The sequence below is a fragment of the Phalacrocorax aristotelis genome, chromosome 8 (genome assembly GCF_949628215.1).
Source record: "Phalacrocorax aristotelis chromosome 8, bGulAri2.1, whole genome shotgun sequence".
Classification (NCBI taxonomy): Eukaryota; Metazoa; Chordata; class Aves; order Suliformes; family Phalacrocoracidae; genus Phalacrocorax; species Phalacrocorax aristotelis.
The window spans coordinates 12,064,290-12,083,444 of NC_134283.1; the positions used below are offsets into that span (position 1 = coordinate 12,064,290).

The following is a 19,155-nucleotide window of genomic DNA, read 5'->3' on the forward strand; positions in this document are numbered from 1 at the left end:
TAATGCAAAGTCAGAACACATGTATAATAGACAAACAAGGGTATTTCTTGTTGTGTGATTCAGTGTTACACTGCAGTGTTCACACAGGTGTGCCCTGGAACACTTACCAAGATACATGCGTAGCCTTAGCTGCTACTTTAGTTAGTATTGTAAATCAGTATTTTTAGGAGGAGCTGATAATCACAGTATGCTTTGGGTATCAGAGTGAATTATTCATACAGTTGAGGGGATGCTATTGCTCTAACTAGCAGGATTTTGTTAAATGGTGATGCTAACTCAGGTGTGCAGTCCAGCTGACTTTAGGCATGACAGGACTATGGAGACCCTGTTATTTTGGTATCTAGTTTTAGGTGTAGTTCAGGACATTGAGATTTGTGAGCCTAAGTTCCCTGCATAGCTCATGTAGGCACTTTGAGAGCATCTACATTAAATGCCTGAAGTTTGTGTCACCTGTGTGCAAACACAGGTACAAGCTATGTTCCAGAGTTCTGGATTTACAAGGAGGTTAAATCTCTGGTTTTGGATTACATCTTGGATGATGCCATGAGAAGTAGCCAGCTATATTCTAAGAGTTATAATCTTCAGGGAGTATTTTGAGAACACTCTGCCTCTAAAAGCAGAGTTGGGAACAGAGTTTGGAGTATCATAACTACCCTATTACTATTCTGCTGCATGATTTGTTTGCCAGCTAAGGGGCTGCACCAGTTCATACTAAGATTAATCAGAGTCTGCAATTCAGTAGACATGGAGTAGGGGCTAGAAAAAAAAATATACAATGGCAAAAAGCAAAAAGAAGAAAGTGACATTTTCTTGGCAGTTCGCATCAGAAATAAATTTATTTCAAGATAAAAGTTAGCTTAACTTTTTCCTTAAAAATAATTAAAATTAGCAAGGAAGTGTATGAAAAATAGCGTTTCATTTGTAGGGAAGCAGTAGTCAAACTTTTGCATGCTCATTGGTTGTGATACTAGCTCAAGACATAGGAGAGATTAAATTCTCAGCTTTGCTACGAATTTCTTGTGTGGCCTTGGCAAGTCATTCCATCTCCCAGCTCTCCAGCTGTGAAATACAGAGTAACAACACTGCTCCACCGCCCAGGGAGATGTAAGCATGAATGAATTAAAGACCATGAGCTATTCATGATGTGAGAAACCACTGAAGTTTGTAAGGTAGACAGAAGATTGGAAAGTAAATTCAGGTGTGAAAGAAGGGAGGTTATTGTTTAGTCTGAGGTAAAACACTAGAGAAAGAATGGATGATTTGTGGATAGGCCAAATATTGAGCAAAGGGATAATTGATGCATACCAGTAGAACTGTAAACATGATTCGGGAAAGTCTTGAGGCAAGGGTGATGGCCTAATACTGCAGAAGAGAACAGTATGGTGAGAGGTGAGGAGCAATACTATCACATCCTTTTTTTGTGGTATTTCAACTGTGTGTTTTTCAGAACAGAACTGAATCCTGTATCTGAAAAGCATTCGGAATATTCTGGGCACCATGAATATGGTCAGTGAAATATGGTCTTAACTATAAAAGAGGAACTATGTATGTAATGGCTCATTAACCATGCAAAATTGTGAATGGATAAACCGCTTACAACTTCCCAGACTAATTGTACATGATTACAGGTGACAAGTTGGAAACAGATTGGGTTATGAGCACCATTTAAATGGAGGTGAGCAGTAATCAGGCAAATGGAAGTGAAGAGATGCTCCCAGTCAGCTAGCTCAGTAACTGCAAAGGACTGAGCTCTCAGGAGAGGAGCCAGAAATCAGTAGAGCACAAGGACAGCAAAGGTTGAGGACATGGTAATAGAGACCCTGGAGATAAGTGGAATGATATGAAAAGGGAAGAGGAAGATAGCATTGATTTGAGTCGGTTCACCTTGGAGTTGTAAATCGTGTTTCTCCAAAGGAGAAAAGCTGTAATGATAAGTAATTAAATCATCTGTCATTGGACCAAACTGCACATCAGAAATGGTAATCAGTCACCAGCTGCCTTGCCCAGCTGAAGGGAAGGTCCTCATTGACTTGTCATACCATGCTGCATACTGATCTACCAGCCTCCAAGGCTTTGGCACATAAAGCCTTTTCCTTTGAAAACTGTCATGTGTGGCAGCTTTTATGTGCAGTATCATGTTTCCCCTCCCTGGGGCAGAAAACACAGGAGAGGGGAGAGTTTGTGTTTCATTACACCACAAGAAGTAAGTTGGTAGATTGCCTGCTCTTTATTTGCATAGGAAACTACTGCCACTCCATCCCTGCCTACTCCCCAGTGCACTCGGGGCACAGCACTACACCCGGCTGAGGATGGTGTCCCCTCATCACTTTCAGGACAGCTGTACCATCCTTTCTGCTCCACAGTGCCTATTCCTGCCCTAGCCAAATCTGTCTCCTTTCTCCCCCACCCCTTCTGCAGGTGGGAGAGAGGTTGGGCCATGCTGGCATTCACCCCAAGAAGTTTTGCGTGCAGATAGGACATTCTGGAGCATTGTCAGTAGCAATGAAATATTCTAGTTTAACAAGGTAGTAAAATAAATGTGTAATAGCACTCTGATTCTGAACGGGGCTGCCACATGCCATGTTCTGTGTATACTTCTGAGCTGTTAGGTCGGAAAGCAGAGTACTGTACTGCCCTTGCAGCCTTTAAAGCCAGCCTGCATCCTGTAGTCAGGTAAGCCATTTCGCAGCCCATGGGAGTCAAAGGCCTGAGAACAGCACAGGATCCGAGTTCAGGTGAAATCAAGAGGCTTCAGTGTTCCAGTGCAATAAAAACTCTTAACAGTCACAAAATTCACTTTCATAAAGCAGATATTTACATTCCTCCACTATTATATTTTTCTATTCAGTTTCCTTCCACACTAGAAGAAATCAGCACAGCTGACTTTGTATAAATGACTTCTGGTGCTGTTTTGAATCGTGGAGCACTCCTGTCCTCCCCTAGCTTTGAGACAGTGAGATCTGCTTTGAGATGGAAGAATAGCACCCTCAAGAGTTGACAGCCATGCTGCTTCAGGGATCCATAGTATGCAACAAGACATCTTTCCTCTTTCTGTTAACTCCCCAACACATGTAACTGAAGCAACAACACTTTTCTCTTTACATTAGATTTGAAATATTTGATATCAGCCACTGTTGATATGAATGTGGAAATAAGCATTTGTGCTTGTCTGAGGGATGATCAGCTTCTAAACACTTTATTTGCCTTCAGAGAAGGAGGGACAATAAAAAGATGAAGAATTGTCTTATCTAAGTCTGGGAACCCCATTTTATACCATATTAGGACAATTTGAACAGGAATTTATGTTTTTGTGTAAGAAGATTATTTAAACGTTCTTACCTGAGATAAAAGGGGTCTATGTAAAAAATAAAATACTGAGCAAACCAGTCCTTAAATTGCGGGGACTTGTTCGTTAATTACAGTAATTAGGAATGGAATCTAATCCTAAACTTTCTGATTTACTTTGAATTTCTTTTAATATGTGGTTAGGCCTTAATTTCAGAATGATTATAAAATGTGAGAGCGTTTTAAGACTACAGAGGCATAGGTATCATTATTAAATTACAAACTTAGTTATATGCTTCTGCTGTTTCATGCAGCACTGACCTTTTATTCTGAAAGTCCGTGGCCTATTCCTGTTTTTGCTGACTTCAGAGTCGGATAAGGCCCTTCGAAAACTCCAAGTATAAACTTCTCACCAGCTACTATTCCAGATGATATTTCTCCCAGCAGGCAAAAAGTCCAGCTCTGGGTTTGTTCATTTTCTGGGAGTGGGTTCACTTGAGTAGAACAAGCAGAATTTAGACAGCCAGGTACAGTACTCTCTACTCCAAAGCATCCTAAACTCGCTCCTGTCACAGACTTGAGCCTCTGTATTGTGGCTTTATTCAGAGTTCTTCTTGCTAGTGTTTTGGTTGTTTAGGCAGTGCTACAGCCCCCCGTGGACCACCGAAGCACCGAAGTGAGGCACTGCTGTTGTGTTGAAGCCAACACGTGTAACTTTAGAAAATACTGACTGTATATAAAAAGAATTTAGGATTGATTTTTTTCTGTTGATAGTGAAAGGTGAAAAGTATATTCTGTAGTATGTAAATTAATATGTCTCCCTGCTGTAATTAAAGAAGCCATTCTCCTGAGAGGATACTAGAGTGCAAAAGCAAACTGACTCTGCTGATTTCACATATGCATTGTGTGATAAAAAAACATGGGTTCCTGGTACATTGTCATTTTGTTTCTTGTTCAAGTCTTTGTCAATTATTTTTATTGCAAGGAATCTGTCAAACCCTTTCTAAGCAAGGAATTTACTGTGACAAATCTATGTTTTACTAGAACATCCAGAATTAAGAATTGCAGCAATATTTTTCCTCTCCAGCCATTGCTATGTTTGAATTATTTCCTCTCCAAATCTTCCCGTAGCAATTTTAAGACTGCACCTGCTCCAACGGCCTTGACTTGCCCCTTCTTTATGCCAGTTTCAAAGGGACTTTCTGGGCTTCCTAAAGCACACCTGGGAGGTATGCAAGAGAGGATAGATACATCTGTTCTGCAGGCTACGAGGGATCGCAGCAGCAAGAAACCGTCTTCATCCTCACCCCTCCCGAGCTGAAGCTTGAAACGGGGGCTCCTGGGCGGGCTGCGGCGTTACGCAGGAGCTGCTGTTAGGGGCATACCCTGCTTCCCTGGGAGAGTCGCGGTGGCTGAGACAGGCAGCTCCCCTCTCCAGTCCCGCGGTGCGGGAAGGCTCGATCGCCTGGAAGCGGAGGCCGGGAAGGCCAACAGCGCCTGCAGGGCGGCTGCGGCCGCGGGGCCAGGCACCCGTCCGGGCTGCCGGGCTCCTGCGGGGCTGCGCGCCGGGAGCAGAGCCGGCTCCGTCCCGGGGGAAGGCCGAGAGTCGCTCCGCGCCGGCACCGCTCGAGATTGCTGTATGTGCGCTTTGGCCGATCTGGAATTAAATTTACCTGCTGTATTCGTGCGGGGGGTGAGGGGGGATACCCGCGCGTCTATCCCGCCCTTCCTGCGGCCGGCGGCACCGGGGCCGCTGGCCCGCGGGTGCCCGGCTCGGGCTGTCCCATCCCGTCCCGTCCCCGGAGGGCAGCTACTCCGGGCTTGACGGCGCGACAGTAAGCACGGAGCGTAGCAGGGCAGCCCAGCCGCTCGCCGCCGAGCAGAGAGGAGCTGAGGAGCCCCTGCTGCCGCCCGAGGTCTCCGCCCCTGCCCGCTGGGCGCCATCCCCGGACGGGTCCTAGCGCCGCTCGGGGCCGGGCGCCGCCGGTCCCGCCGTGACCGGGCGAGCCCCGCCGGTGAAGCCGGGCCGCGGTGGGATGTGGCGCGGCCCGCCCCGCTCGCCCGCTCTGAGCCCGCCCGGCGACGGGGTGCTGCCGGCAGGTAGCCACGGCCGGTGAGGCAGCGACTTGGGTCCCGCCGGCAAACACGGACGGGCGGCTATTCCCGACTGGGCAAATATTTGCGAGGTCGCACGGATGATGGTGAGCTGTGAGACTTTCCCCGCAGCGCGGGCTGGGGCCGCCGGGCGCAGGGGTGGGAGCGGGCGGTGGAAGCGCATCAGCCGTCTCCGGCCGCTCTGCCCCGCCGAGCGGCCCCAGGCAGGGAGCGCGCAAAGTACCCGCGCCCCTTCCCCGGGCCTCGTATCTTGTCGGCGGCGGACGCAGCTCAGCGCCCTGCGCCCCCGCGCTCGGGGCAGCGGCGGCGGTGAGCCGGGGGGAGAGGGCCGCTCTCCCTGCGGGCAGCCGGCTCTGCCCTGTCGGGGCGCTAAGACCCGGCTGCGCGGTGGTCAAAGGTTCCCAGCAGGAATTGTTGGACACTAGAGGGCGATCCCTGGCCCTGCTGCGGGGGTGTATATATACAGCACGCAGGACCGAGGCAACCCATTAGCAACAGGGCAGGCAGGGAGGGAGAGGGGTTCGGGCGGGCTGGGGCGGGGGACGGGCTGCGGGCGCGCCGCGCCGTGCTGTGTCGCGCCGCGGTGCCGTTCGCCTCCGAGGGCCGGGGTGCCGCGGGCTTGGTAGAGCCGCCCCGTCCGAAACCTGGATTGCAGGAGCCATTCACCATGCCCGGCAGACTGTAGGTGCTTCATGGAGCAAGCCAACTTCTACGAGGTCGATTCCCGGCCCCCGATGAGTAGCGGCCAGCACCACCAGCTCCAGACTCCCCTGCCCGGCAGCGCCTACAGCTACAGAGAGGCTCCCTCGGCGGCGGCACCTGCTCCGGGCGGCGCGGAGCTCGGCGACATCTGCGAGAACGAGAACTCCATCGACATCAGCGCCTACATCGACCCCGCCGCCTTCAACGACGAGTTCCTGGCCGACCTCTTCCAGCACAGCAAGCAGCAGGAGAAAGCCAAGGCCATCCTGGCCGGGGATTTCGACTTCCACAGCATGCATGGGGCCGGCGCCGCCGCCTCGGCGCCGGGGCACCAGCAGCAGCACCACCAGCAGCCGCTCTTCGGCTGCGTGGCCGGCTACATGGACGGCAAGCTCGACCCCCTCTACGAGCGCATCGCCGCGCCCGGCTTGCGGCCGCTGGTGATTAAGCAGGAGCCCCGCGAGGAGGAGGAGGTCAAGTCGGCGGCCCTGTCGGCCCTCTACCCCCACCACGCTCCGCAGCAGCACCCGTCCCACCTGCAGTACCAAATCGCCCACTGCGCCCAGACCACCATGCACCTCCAGCCCGGGCACCCCACGCCGCCCCCCACGCCTGTGCCCAGCCCGCACCACCCGCACCACCCGCACCCCCCCGGCGGCCTGCCCGCCGCCGGCGCCCTCAAGATGATGCCCGCGGACCACCGGAGCAAATCGAAAAAGACAGTCGACAAGAACAGCAACGAGTACCGGGTGCGGCGGGAGCGCAACAACATCGCGGTGCGCAAGAGCCGGGACAAGGCCAAGCAGCGCAACGTGGAGACGCAGCAGAAGGTGCTAGAGCTCACCACCGACAACGAGCGGCTGCGCAAGCGGGTGGAGCAGCTCACCCGGGAGCTGGAGACTCTGCGGGGCATCTTCAGGCAGCTGCCCGAGAGCTCGCTGGTGAAGGCGATGGGCAGCTGCGCCTAGCGCCGCGCCGGGACTGGCGGGGCGGCCGCGCCCGTTACCGGCCTGCCCTCGCTCACCTATAGATACTATACGTACCGGAGCTCGGCGATCTCAGATTGTTTCGGGGGGGGAGGGCGGGGAGGGGGCTGGGGTTTTTGTTTTGTTTTGTTTGGTTGGTTTTTTTTTTTTTTAACAATTAACGACCAATACAAGATGCCAGGCAGCTGTAGTATTAAAAGGTTTGTGCCTTAGGGATAACACACGAATAAGCTGAAAACATGGTGGGTTTTATAAGGAGAAAGGAGAGTGGAAGGAGGACATTCAAAAGCCCACGTGTCTACACAGGGTAAATAATAATAATAATAATAAAGCACACATAGCAATCCAGATGTGCCTTAAAAGCTGGCTGCAGGAGCTCTGGGGTGCTGGCCAGGCCTCCCCCGAGCTCGCTTGTGGTGCAGCAGGCAGGGGCAGCTGCAGGGAGGTGGCAAGGAGAGGGCTGAGGCTGAGCGACGTGCAGTGCCAGACGCCCGTTTGGAGCACTGAGGTGTGGGGCAGCTGCCGGACTGCTGCCAGAATTGTGCCAGCCTGGCTTAGCTGCCTCTGCCGAGCCCTGTCCCTGCCTTGGCTGGGAGCAGGGCAGGGGCCACCACCACTGCGGGACCAATGGACAGCCTGGGACTGACGGAGCAGCAGCTCGCGAGGGAGCGTGGTGAGCTCTCTCCATCAAAAGGAAGAGCAGCAGTGTCTTGTACTGTATGTCACGACGTGGCGAAGCACAAATGAATAAATACCTATCAATGCGGGTATTTACTATGAACTTTCAGTGTATTTTGCTTTATTCCAGGACATTTAGCTCCTCTTCAAGTCTCTGTCTGTCTCATGTAATGTGAAAGCCTTTCCGTGTATACTAGCTACACTTTATTTTTATTGCATTACTTAGATCTTTGCCATCACACGACTTTCTTATCTGGTGACAGAGACTATGCCCTTGCCCTTGTGCTGCAACGTTATTTTATTATTTGTGTGGATGAGTGAGTGTGAGTGTGTGTCGTGTCGACTTCGTCACGTCGTCTTGGGCTGGCTGCTGCCTCCCGACCCTGAGGCAGGGGTTCCCGGGAGGCGGCGCAGGATGCCTGCAGTGGGGTGAGGAGGCTCGTCCTTGGTGCTGGAGCACCTTTGGACTCTGGAGCTTCTCCCAGGGTGAGAGAAAAATAAGCAAACAAAGAGCCTCCCCCCACTTCCAGGGAGCATTGGTCACCACGTGGAGCATTTCTTCCTCACGTCATAGCTGCGCAAGAGGTTGTCCAGTTGCAATAGTTGTGATGGGAGAGGAGAACAAGGTGGAGACGTGAAGCTGTTTGGACGTGTGACAGCAGGAGTGCAGTGCTGGTGGTGTGTGCATGCATGTGCCATGTGTGTACATGGTGTGTATGGGTATGTATACACGTATATATATGCACACACATTGGTGGGGTTTTTGGAAATTAGGAAGGGGGGAACTGCATATAAAGTTTGTCGGAAGTCCTGGTTACAATCATAAATAAACAGCATATATTCTACCATAACCATTCGCCTCTGTGTGTTTCCAGTTCTTTTTCTGTGGCAGGAGTGCGAAAGCCCTTCTCCTCCCCTGGACCACATGTCCCGCTCCCCTGCCAGGACTGGTGACCCAAACGCCTCGGTGGAGCGCAACTCCCTCGTTTTCGCCCCAGAGAAATAAATACACGGTTGCCTTTAAGAGAACGGCAATTTCCTAAATAGTTGTGGTGTCAGATGTGTGCCTGTGAGTCACCCTCCGCTTAACCCTTCCACCCGCGCCGCGGCTGGGCCGGGGGCTCGTCCCGCCCGCGACGGGCCCGCCGCCTCCCCGCGACGGCCTTCGGGAGGCGGTGAGAGGCAGCCGGGAGGGGCGAGGGAGGCGTCCCGGCGACGAGGCCGCGCAGCCCACCCGCAGCGCGGGCTCGGGGCCCTACCGCCGCCCCGGCGCGGCGACGCCGCGGGCCGCTGGCGGGGCACAGGGGACAAGCCCGTCACCCGGGGCACGGCGGGGGCTCGCAAAGGAGGCCGTGGGCAGGGCAGGGCCGGCCCGGGCCGGGCCCCCCTCGCCCGTCAGCGCTGCCGCTGCCCGGGGGAAAGAGACGCGGCCCGGGTCCCTCCCCGCCCCCGGGGAGTTTTCGTCCCGGCTCGGAGACGCCGCGCTGGGGCTCCCCGGGGTCGGCGGGACGTGGGGCACGGCGCGGGCTCCTGGGGGGCGCCGGCTCCGCCCGGGCCCCCCCGCCGGGACAGCGGCTGCTCCGGCCGCCTCCCGCCGCGCGCGCGGGGGCACCGCGCCGCCCCGCCTTCCCCGGGAGCGGGGCCGGCAGCGCGCGGAGGGGAGGTGGCGCGAGGCCCGGCGGCGATAGGGCCCCGCGCCGTGAGGCGGGAAGGGGCGGCCGTCAGAGGGTAGGCGGCTCCGGCCGGGCCGTCCCGGCGCGGCCCCGCGGCGGCGGCCAGCCCTGAGGTGAAGTAACGCCCGGCCTGGTCCGCCCTGTGGCGCGGTGCCCGGGCGGCGTGTGGGGAGGTCAGCGGGCTCCCGCCCCGGTCGCTGCTCATCCTCCCCTCTGCCGGGGCTTCGGGCCCGGGGCGCCGCTTGCCCGGGCTGGGGCTGCACCTCAGGCGTGTAAGGAAAAGCTGCCCCGGGTCCCCTCCCGTCCCCTGTGTCCACCTTTTCCTGGTGAAAATGATCCACCCGGGAGAGCGGAGCTCTCCAACGCTCATTGCCCCCGTGGTGGGCCTGCCATGTGCCATGCATGGCACCTCAACAGCAGAAATTAACCAGCGCAAAGAGAGATTTAGACCCACAGGTGCTGGACCCGGTGATGCCCAGGCTGTGAGGCAGGCCCTGTCCTCACAAGGACTCCCAAAGCGCCTAGGCCTGGTGCAGGTGCAGCCATGTGAGTGCCGCTTGGCCCCCTGGGCTGGCGGCCACCCTGCCTCACATCAATGGGGACAGCATGGGGACAGCTCTGAGGGTGCTGGGCTTTGCGTCCTCCTGGCAGGCTTCATGCCAGTCTGCAGACTGGAGGAAAGGTAAGGCTGCTCCTCCGAAATCCACCACAATGGTCAGTCTGCAAGTACTCGCTGCTCGGGATGGGCAAAAGATGACTGCAGCTCAAGATTAAGGGTTTTATTTTTCAGTTAGGTGTAAATTGGGGGATTCAGAGCTGGTAATTTTCCAAGGGAAAAGTTAAGTCTAGTGGTGTCAGGTAAAAATAATGACTTTTACTTGGGCTTCCTTCCTCCCCCAGCCCTGCAGAGCTGCACTCCTGTTGGATATGATGTGCCTTACTGAGCAATGCCGTCCAACGTGTAAAGTGGGGAAACACTGTTATCATTTGAGCAAAGATTATTGCAGGGTATATGTGGGAGGGACTGTAATCTAGTGGTTAGAGCATGGGAATACAGTCTCAGTCGTTTGAGTTACGTTCTGAACTGTGACTCACTGTGTGTGTGTGTGTGGTTTCAGCAAATCCTTTATGGCCTCAGACAAAGCAGATTTTTCCATTAATTTAAATGAACTGTAGATTAAACAGGTCTTCAGTGGCAGAAGAATCAACCATTCTATGATTCAAAATTAAGATCACCTATCTACCACACAGGTGTTTCAATAGTTATATAAACACAGCAGGCCCAGGAATATTGCGAAGGGTAAATTATTGATAGCAGGGAAGTGTTCAGAGATGCTTGCCTTAAACACAGTGCCAAAGCGAGCAGCGTTCCCTAATCCTAACCCTAACTGTAGGCTGAGCCTTCGACAAGGCTTCCAGCCGTGGCCTAGACAAAAATGTTCTCACAGCACGGCACTATTTGCAGCCTCTTTGTGCTCTTGCAGCCTGTGTTTGGCTTTGGCAGCCCCGTCTCAGCCCTCCTCAGCTGCAGCTCTGCATTTTCTCTTCCTCTCAACCTGAACCCTTACCCCAGCACACAGCTGAGTCTTCAACAAGTCCCAAAGTCACTGCCCAGATGAAAAAGTTCTCAAAGCAGCATGTTCAGGGATGTTTGCCTTAACACCAGGGGCAAAGCAAGCTGTACTGCAACGCTCCGATCTCATGTGTTACCCCATGCTTTGCCTGTTTCAGCAGTATTTAGGCATACATTATAAATGCTGGGTGGTGGAAAGGATTTTTATGCACTGTCTACTCCAGATATCAGAGGACAGTTGGAGCTGGAAGGGACCTCTGGGGATCATCTAGTCCAGCACACTCATGTGAAAACAGCTGCCAGTCCATGCTGCTGCAGAAGAGGGTGGCAAGCAGAGGCTGCACTGCTGCAGCGTGCTGTGGATGCATCAGGAAAGCGTGTCAGGACTGTGGGCAGCGGCTGGCCTCGCATGTGGCATTCCCACTCATCTCCCTGCACACATGCACCCTGCACCAAGACTCTTTGGGCAAGGACTTGAGCAGCTCCAGCGCTGGGCAAGGTGCTGTGGGTGCGTATATACTCAGTGGCATTTGTCTTCACGACCGCGGGGTGGCTTTTTGAAAGCTTCCCACCAAGCCTGTTCCTTTTATATGCAGCACTGCTGCAAAGCTGCCAACCTCTGCCCATTCTGCCACCCAAGGGTGGCTGTGCAGTCCTGCCTTCTCCACCCCTCACACTCGCCAGTCCCAGACACTGGGTTAGGGACAAGGACGGGGTGAGATGTGGGGGTGGGCAGTGACTGAGAAGCCAAGTGAGTAATCACATGTTGGGTAGGAAGGGAGTAGTTGTCTGCTAGCACTGTGTACAGAGTTGACAGATTGCTCACGACCATAGCAAAGTCCTGCAGCAGGTTGGGGGTGGTGGAAGAATGTCAAGATTTCTCAGTGATTTTTTTTTCCCCTGCTGCAATGGGTGAATTGCACCTGAGGAGCTTGCTTCATCCACCTGCTTCAGGGGTTGAAGGATATGAACAGTTTTTAGAGGGCTCCACACGAATTTCCACACTGAAAGGGGGCAGTGGAATATACTTTGCTGTTAGGAGAAAGCAGGTTCTTCTCAGTGCTTTGCACTTACTGGTTTGAATTTACTGGTAGAATTGGGTTTGACCCAATTCAGTGGTGAAAAGAATGGCAAATGTCTGAGGAAAGAGTAGAGCAACAGGCCCACTGCCCTCTCCTGGTATAATAGATTAAGTGAAAAATAATGGTTTATACATTGACATCTCTGGTTCTGGGCATCTCTTTTTTCTCCTGTAACGAAATCTGTGTTTATACAAGTGAAATTGCATACAACACACACCTTGCATGGAAATATCCGTGTTTCAGTGCATTTTGCTGTCTTAATTCTAAGGTAACTGCATTTTAAAGCCAAGGCAACATTTAGTAATAATTAGCATATCACAAGAAACTGGAAGAATCAGAAGGTCTGTTCAGATAATTCCTTCCAGCTCATATTATTTTTTTTTTTTTACAGTACTACTTAGTATCTCAAACTTAGGCTATGGATCCTGAAGAATTTACAGGTTTGGTGGAAAATCAGCATCTGCTCATAGTTTATCAAGCACCTGTATATCCAGAGTAACCCAGTCTGTGTAGGTAGCCTGAAACAAAAAATCAACTATTTGGAATACAGATATTTTTTATGTCATTTCCATTATCAGGTTTCTCCTCAAGCAATCCTGGTGGGGTAAAGGCAGTGTGTTTACAGTACCTTGCCTGCCAAGTACTTGCTAGAGACTTCCACAAACTCCCTCTCTATGCAGAAGCAATGGGTTAATGTCTTAAGGACTATGTGGGTATACCTCTTTAATTGGAAGGGAATCCTCACAAAAGGGAATCTAATTCATTTACTCTAAATATTTAAGTGCAACTTTCTTAGTTTAACGCCATCCTATTTTACTGCAGTACTGCATCTTGCCTCTGAAATTAATAGTTAACCATGGAGAAAGACAGGTCTGGCAGAATGGAAATCAGGCATTATATTATCCCATGAGTCACATATATGCAGAGAACCAAACAAGTGTCAGCCAATGGCTTTGAGCCCAAAATATGTCAAAGAGGAGATGTGTATCTTCATTTATATTAAGTAGATAGAAAGCTTGTTGCTGTTCCCATTAAACAGGTTGGAGTTCTGCCAGTGACTTCAGTGGGAACAGGATTGGGCCCATTCTGTGGAAGCTGGCTCTGGTTACCTGCACTGACTGTATTTTCTGTGCAGCAGGGCAACTTATATTTTAACATCAGTTCCTAGTCAACAGAGAGATTCAAGACATCTCCTAGTTTTAGGCATTACTCCTTCCTGTATTAGTTTGGTGACTTGACTTATTTGAAATGTAAGGATGCTCAGTAGTAGGCAGCAATGGATGCTTTTCTGAGTGCAGCTTCACTGAGAGTCAGTAGCAAGTGAGTGTAGAGAGGGATTAGCACAGCACATTTTTTGAGCAGGGTTTGTGATTTCTAATTATTTACATTTAAAATAAAGAATGCCATTTAGGAACTAACCCCACTTTAGGCATTCAAACCACTTTCTCTGGCAGAATGCCATTGAAGTCAGGGAAAGTCTTGGCTGAATAAATGCCCCAAAATGTTTCAGAACTCTCTCAAATACCAGGGATATTTTGTACCTCAGTTTTCTCACTCTGGGTATTCCCTCCACAGCTTCTAATGCATCTGGCTGTAGACCTGCCTCAGGAACCAAATAAATCTTGGGCTGCTGCTTTGTGTTGGATCCACCATGTGATTTGTACTGAAGTCCTTCAGGGAGAGGAGATGATGCGAACAAACGCCAGTAAGTACACCCGAACCAGCAACTCTGAGATCAGGGCCGAATGCCAAACCTGCTGTTGGCCACTAAGTGTCACGTATTCTAACTTCTGTATACAAGCTTATAGTAATCTCTGCCACATATACATTTTGCTTTCATTATGTTGTCATTTATACATTAGGGTTTAATTTGCTTTGGTGGAACCAAGTTCAATTTGGTGGACTGGGAATGTATATTCATTAGCTTTTAAAAAGGTTTTTTTTTCCACATTTTTATTGACATGCCAGTTCAGTTAAAACCCTGATGACAGAGTCAGGCTGAAATGAGTGTCTGTTGTTGATTCATAATTGTGCAAATTAGCATTTAGACTTCTCATAAAGTAATATAAAATTTGGAAGGCTATGTGCCAGTGCTGCTTGCTTCATTCCAGTCAGCAACCCTCCTGTGTTTACTGGAACTCATGTTAAATATCAAAAGAATGGGATTGCCAGAGTTTTCATACCAAAAATTTCTTGACCTATCTTATTACTGGTTACAGAACTGGCTTATTCCAATTGTTTCTGGAGGTTGGGGGGGTTGCTATTGACTGCAATAAAATGAGGATTTGATTCCCTAGACTACAGTTTTAAGAACAGCACTGTATTATTTGGCTTGCTAACTGAGGAATGTATATAATAACTCTATTGGCAACATTTATTTGAAAAAGTCAATATATGATTACCACATGAAAGCACAAAGTTCTGATTTTAAGTGAATGTGTAGGTAATGTAAATAAATAAAGCTCTAGGTATACTGCTTTATGTTTGCATTGTGAGCAATAACATTTGCAAATATCACATCAAGAATTCTGTGTTGATAAAACCAATTTAAAGGCAGCCTTTGCTAAGGCAAATTCCAAGTGGATATTTCACGAGACCCTTAACAATATATAGGTCACTATATAATATGTGAAGAATGTCATTCACATTTTTAATTTACCTCATGTAATTTATTTTGTAATTTGATTACCAAGCAGTGTAGGAAATCTGATTTTTTAGCTATCAGTACTAGTACAGTAATAGAACTGTAACTTCTATTAGCTACTCTGTATATGAATGATTTTGTTAGAATTTTAAACAGTGACAGATGTTTCTTGACATTACTGGTGTTTGTCATGACTTTTGTTCACTAGCTGGATATATTCCTCAATGTTACGTCAGTGACCTGGATTATCCCTGCAAGAGCTCATGAGCAACTGGCTGAGAGAGAGAGAGAGTTTCCATGTGTTCAGCTGACCAAGTGAGATTTGCTCTTCCCCTTTCTGTAGCCAATAGGAGATGATTTCAAGTAATGAAAACATTTTAGGGCTCAGCTGAACAGTATATATTTCGGTATTTGTATTTTGTGCTTGTAACTGAGCAATGGTTTTTAAAGGCTGACATACTTCTGTGCAAGATGCCTGCTCCATGCCTGGTATGGATTATAGGTGTCTTTCCGTTGGTTTCTCTGGGCATTACTGGTTGACTCAGAGGGAGCTTCCTGGAAGGACACTGCATTGTGTCAACTTTTCTTTCTTGGGTATGCTGCTAATAGAAAGGTCACGTATTGATGTGGCTGCTGTTCGCTTTGCAAGTCATGCAGTTGATGGTGATAGAAACTCAGCTGGTGTCCTAACTCTGCTTGTCCATGCTGCAGCAGGCACTGTGCTCTGACTAACTGAGGAAAGAGGGCTGAGCAAACGAGCACAGCAAGACTCTAGCATGAGACTAAAAATGTCGTCTCCAGTGCTGTTCTGCGTGTAAAACATATGTGAATGAGAGAGCAGGTTTCCCTTTGTCAGCGTGGTGCTATAGCACAGGTCATTGCAGGCCAGCTACAGGCAGCCACCAGTGAGCAAAAGCATAAACAATACTGTTGGAGACAAGAAGAGACATATTTGGAAGAAAATGTGATACTGAGGGAAAGTTAGAGAAGAGAGAAGCAAAAAGGCTGCAGTTAGGATGTAGAGGTGAGGATATTTAGAGTTGGATTCTACCAGTGGCAAAATTTGCATTGAGTTTAACTAGATTGGGAGCAAATGTTGAAGGAGAGGAATCCAGGAAAAGGAGAGAGGGGGCCCAAGAGACAAGCGGTCCGACATCTGCTCTTGGAGGGCCTAGCACTTGAAATGGTATCCAGCCAAATCTTGGGCATGTGTGTGTGCTTGGTAATGGCAGGCAGGGCATAGGTGTGCTGAGGCCAATTTATTTTTTTAGCTTTCATTATGTTTATTTAAAAAATCTGTTTATTTAGGAAAGCATATTTTTGTCCCAGTCAGTCATTTCTCGTGAATAGCAAAGGGCTTTTGCTAGAGGACTGCTGGGTTTTGTGAAATATGAGAACAAGAAAAGTTTCAGAAAATTTTGAAACAGGGGAATCCTTCCCTGCATTTCTTCCATCACAAGAGTCCCACCCATAATTACAGCATGACAGGAGAGCACAGCAAGAGAACAATTCAAGTTTGGGGTAGGTGTACATCCTGGGCACCCTTTTATGATGTACAACATGGAATATTACCTCCCACTGGAGAAGGAAACACATGATGCAAGTTAAACTGGCTCACTGCAGCAATCATATTAGCATGCAACACAAAACTGGAAATAAACTTTTATGGAAGATTTCTCAGTTAGAGTGTGCTTATTATCGTAGGTCTTAAAATGCAAACGTTACCTTCTGATATTGCCATTTTACAGTGGCAAACTTGCCCCATAAGCAACTGTGAGTCCCAGTGATAGTATCTGCATGGCTGTATGTGTACAGTGCAGCTGATTAGTATATATTGTTGCTGCAGCTCATATCAAAATTGTTCTTACATGCTGCAGATCTGGCACATTGTTGCACATACAAATTAAGCTGTTGTTTATGTGTATATAAGCTTTTCTGATTTGGACACACAAATATAAGTTTTCAGGAAAATCTTGCATTCTGATGAAAATGCAGGTCAAAGGATCAAAAGATTTTCAAGCCAAATTCTGTTTTCTCAGAATCAAAATGTATAGGCTGTACTAGAGTTCCTTTTAAAATGAGCTTTATAGGTTTCATATGTGACTGCATTAGTAGATTCTATAATCTGTTGGCAGTTGGGACTTCTGGATCTTTGCAATTTCAGTAATTTTATGTACTAATAAATGGCTCATAAGCAGCTCCCTCTTCCCAGCCAAAACAAAAATGCTGACCTAAAAAGAAAAGGAAAAAAAAAAGGAAAGAAAAGAAAAAAAGGAATGATCAGTGAGATTTTTTTTCAATTTTTTGTTCTCACTTCCTTAGCTTAGTGCACTTGAGCTAGGTTTTCAAACTTTCACTGTGTTCATGCTTTTTAATAAAAACGCATTCAAATTGTAAGTTGTCAGTATTGCTGAGTATCATTTTGCATACCAGATTAGAGCTGATGTGTAGGAATTGGCCAGTGCAAATGTACCTGCATTGCTGTATGGACCTAAGGGCTTTGAGTCTTGAGGACGGTCAGCATTCATTCTGTCCGTGTGTGTGGATGACAAGATACACTTGTGTGGGGAAAGTCCACATACTTTGAAGGCAGTTCTTGTTTAGAGGTGTACTGGAGTCACTGGCAGCCAGAGGATGGGTGTGTGTGCCAGACACCATCCAGAGGCATGGAAGAGGGTAACAAGCCCAGACTACCTTAACTGGGAAAGAGTGACTCAGCTGTTTCTGCAAAGTTTTGAGTTTCAGCAGAATATTTTTTCCGCTATGCTGACAGCTTTTCCACCCACGTATTGCATATGTGGCTTTGTGCCACAGAGGTATTTTAGGATTATAAAGCCTAGTGTAAATTTTTAAAATTACGTATGAAAAAAGGTGCCTTCTAGATCTTAAAATATATAGATTGTGTGTAGAGTGTTGGAAGTAGGGAGCGTCTTTGAAAAACTCATGGCTTGTCAATGATGTTTTCAGGCAACCTGTATGTACAGAAGTAGAATTACTCTGAAATCCCCCCAAAGTTCTGGCATTGTTTTAATCATGGGGCATAGTTAGTCATTCACATACCTGGTATGTACTATGCTTTTCTTGATCCTATTACTCTAAGGCATTCCAAAAAAAATCCTGCAGGGAAAATAAAGAGAGATAGCAGGGTATTAAACCTAATAAAATAAAAAGGTTTCTTAATCTGTCAAGTGTATTGCAATATTCAGTGAGTTACTATACTCGGCTGAAGATGAAGTTGGATGGAGCATACTTGTAATATTATTCCAGCACATTGAGCCATTGCGTGCAAATACATCCAGTCTGCTTTGAGCAAGTTATTTGTCAGTTCTTTATGCAAGACCATAAGCCTTGATGTCACTCTGACTGCTGCATGAATCAGGCATGGGAGGATGGACTGAGAAGGAGAACAGTTAGGCACTGGGGTTGTGCTTTGTCATTTATGTCTTTAAGCAATTCCTCTGTGGAATCCAAAGGTTTGCCCTTTTGTCACAATTTTTTTTTTGATGCCACAAATGCTGATACAGCAGCAAAAGCCTCTCTCAAGGGCCTCACCACATCATGGGACTGGAGAAGAAAAAGAGCAGAAATCCAGGGAAGTGACCAGTAACCACCACTCTATGGCAGATCACTTTTGTAAAGCAGGCAGGACTATGTCTTCTTTTGACTCTGTGTCAGCTGAAGGAGCAGTAATTAACTGGTGATGTCTGCAGCACTCCCCAGCTTTCTTTGGTGTTTGGATTTTGGGGTTTGGGATTTTGTTTTGTTTTGGTCGTTTATGAAGTTATTTCCAAAGAAAAGATATAATACAAAATGACAGCATATATTAAGCATAAAAGCATCACTGTCCTCTGGGAGCTGTCAGAGAAGAAAATACAAAGCCACTGAAATGCAACCCCATCAACTGTCAGAAGTGGCCACCGGCAGGTCAGCAAATCTCTGTGTTCATTGCTGGGCAGATCAGAAAGAACCAAAGGGACAAGTGACTTTTGTCCCTGGCTAGCAGGAAGATGCTAGCCAGGGAAGCAAGCTCACCCCTTGTTTCACCATCAGGCTGCAAACAAACCAGGAAATAAGTCCTCCCAACACCTTGCACAGGACGCTGATCATATTTTTCCTGTGCCACAATAGGGCAACTTGGTTCCTCCATTGTTTCATACAGTAGTGTTAAAAGAAAAGGGAACAGTCCTGCCCTGTAGCTGGAGCCCAGGCTTGGCACAGTTTACCACTCTAGGCTGAGTTTGGAGATTTGTGAGGCTGAAATTCAAAGTGAAACTCAGTGGATATGAGTGCCATGGGAACCAGAGCAAGCAGCAGGTTTGCATGGATCCCCTTAGGGCTGGAGCTGCTGAGTTTCATATGGTGCTAAAAAAAAAATAATACAGTGTCTCTGGAAAAAAAATCTGTCTGTGTCTTGAGG

At 48.7% G+C, this 19,155-nt stretch overlaps 1 protein-coding gene across 1 annotated transcript; it reads left to right on the plus strand.

Moving 5' to 3' along the window:
• The first annotated feature begins 5,892 nt into the window (after positions 1 to 5,892).
• CEBPA (CCAAT enhancer binding protein alpha) lies at positions 5,893 to 8,617 on the plus strand. Its single transcript, XM_075101403.1, has one exon. It carries the CDS (start codon positions 6,093 to 6,095, stop codon positions 7,068 to 7,070), a length of 978 nt encoding a protein of 325 aa, XP_074957504.1. The 5' UTR covers positions 5,893 to 6,092; the 3' UTR covers positions 7,071 to 8,617.
• The last annotated feature ends 10,538 nt before the right edge of the window (positions 8,618 to 19,155 follow it).

Bases quoted from the DNA above. Each gene is read 5' to 3' on its own strand.
- CEBPA (XM_075101403.1), top strand. From the start codon at position 6,093: ATGGAGCAAGCCAACTTCTACGAGGTCGATTCCCGGCCCCCGATGAGT.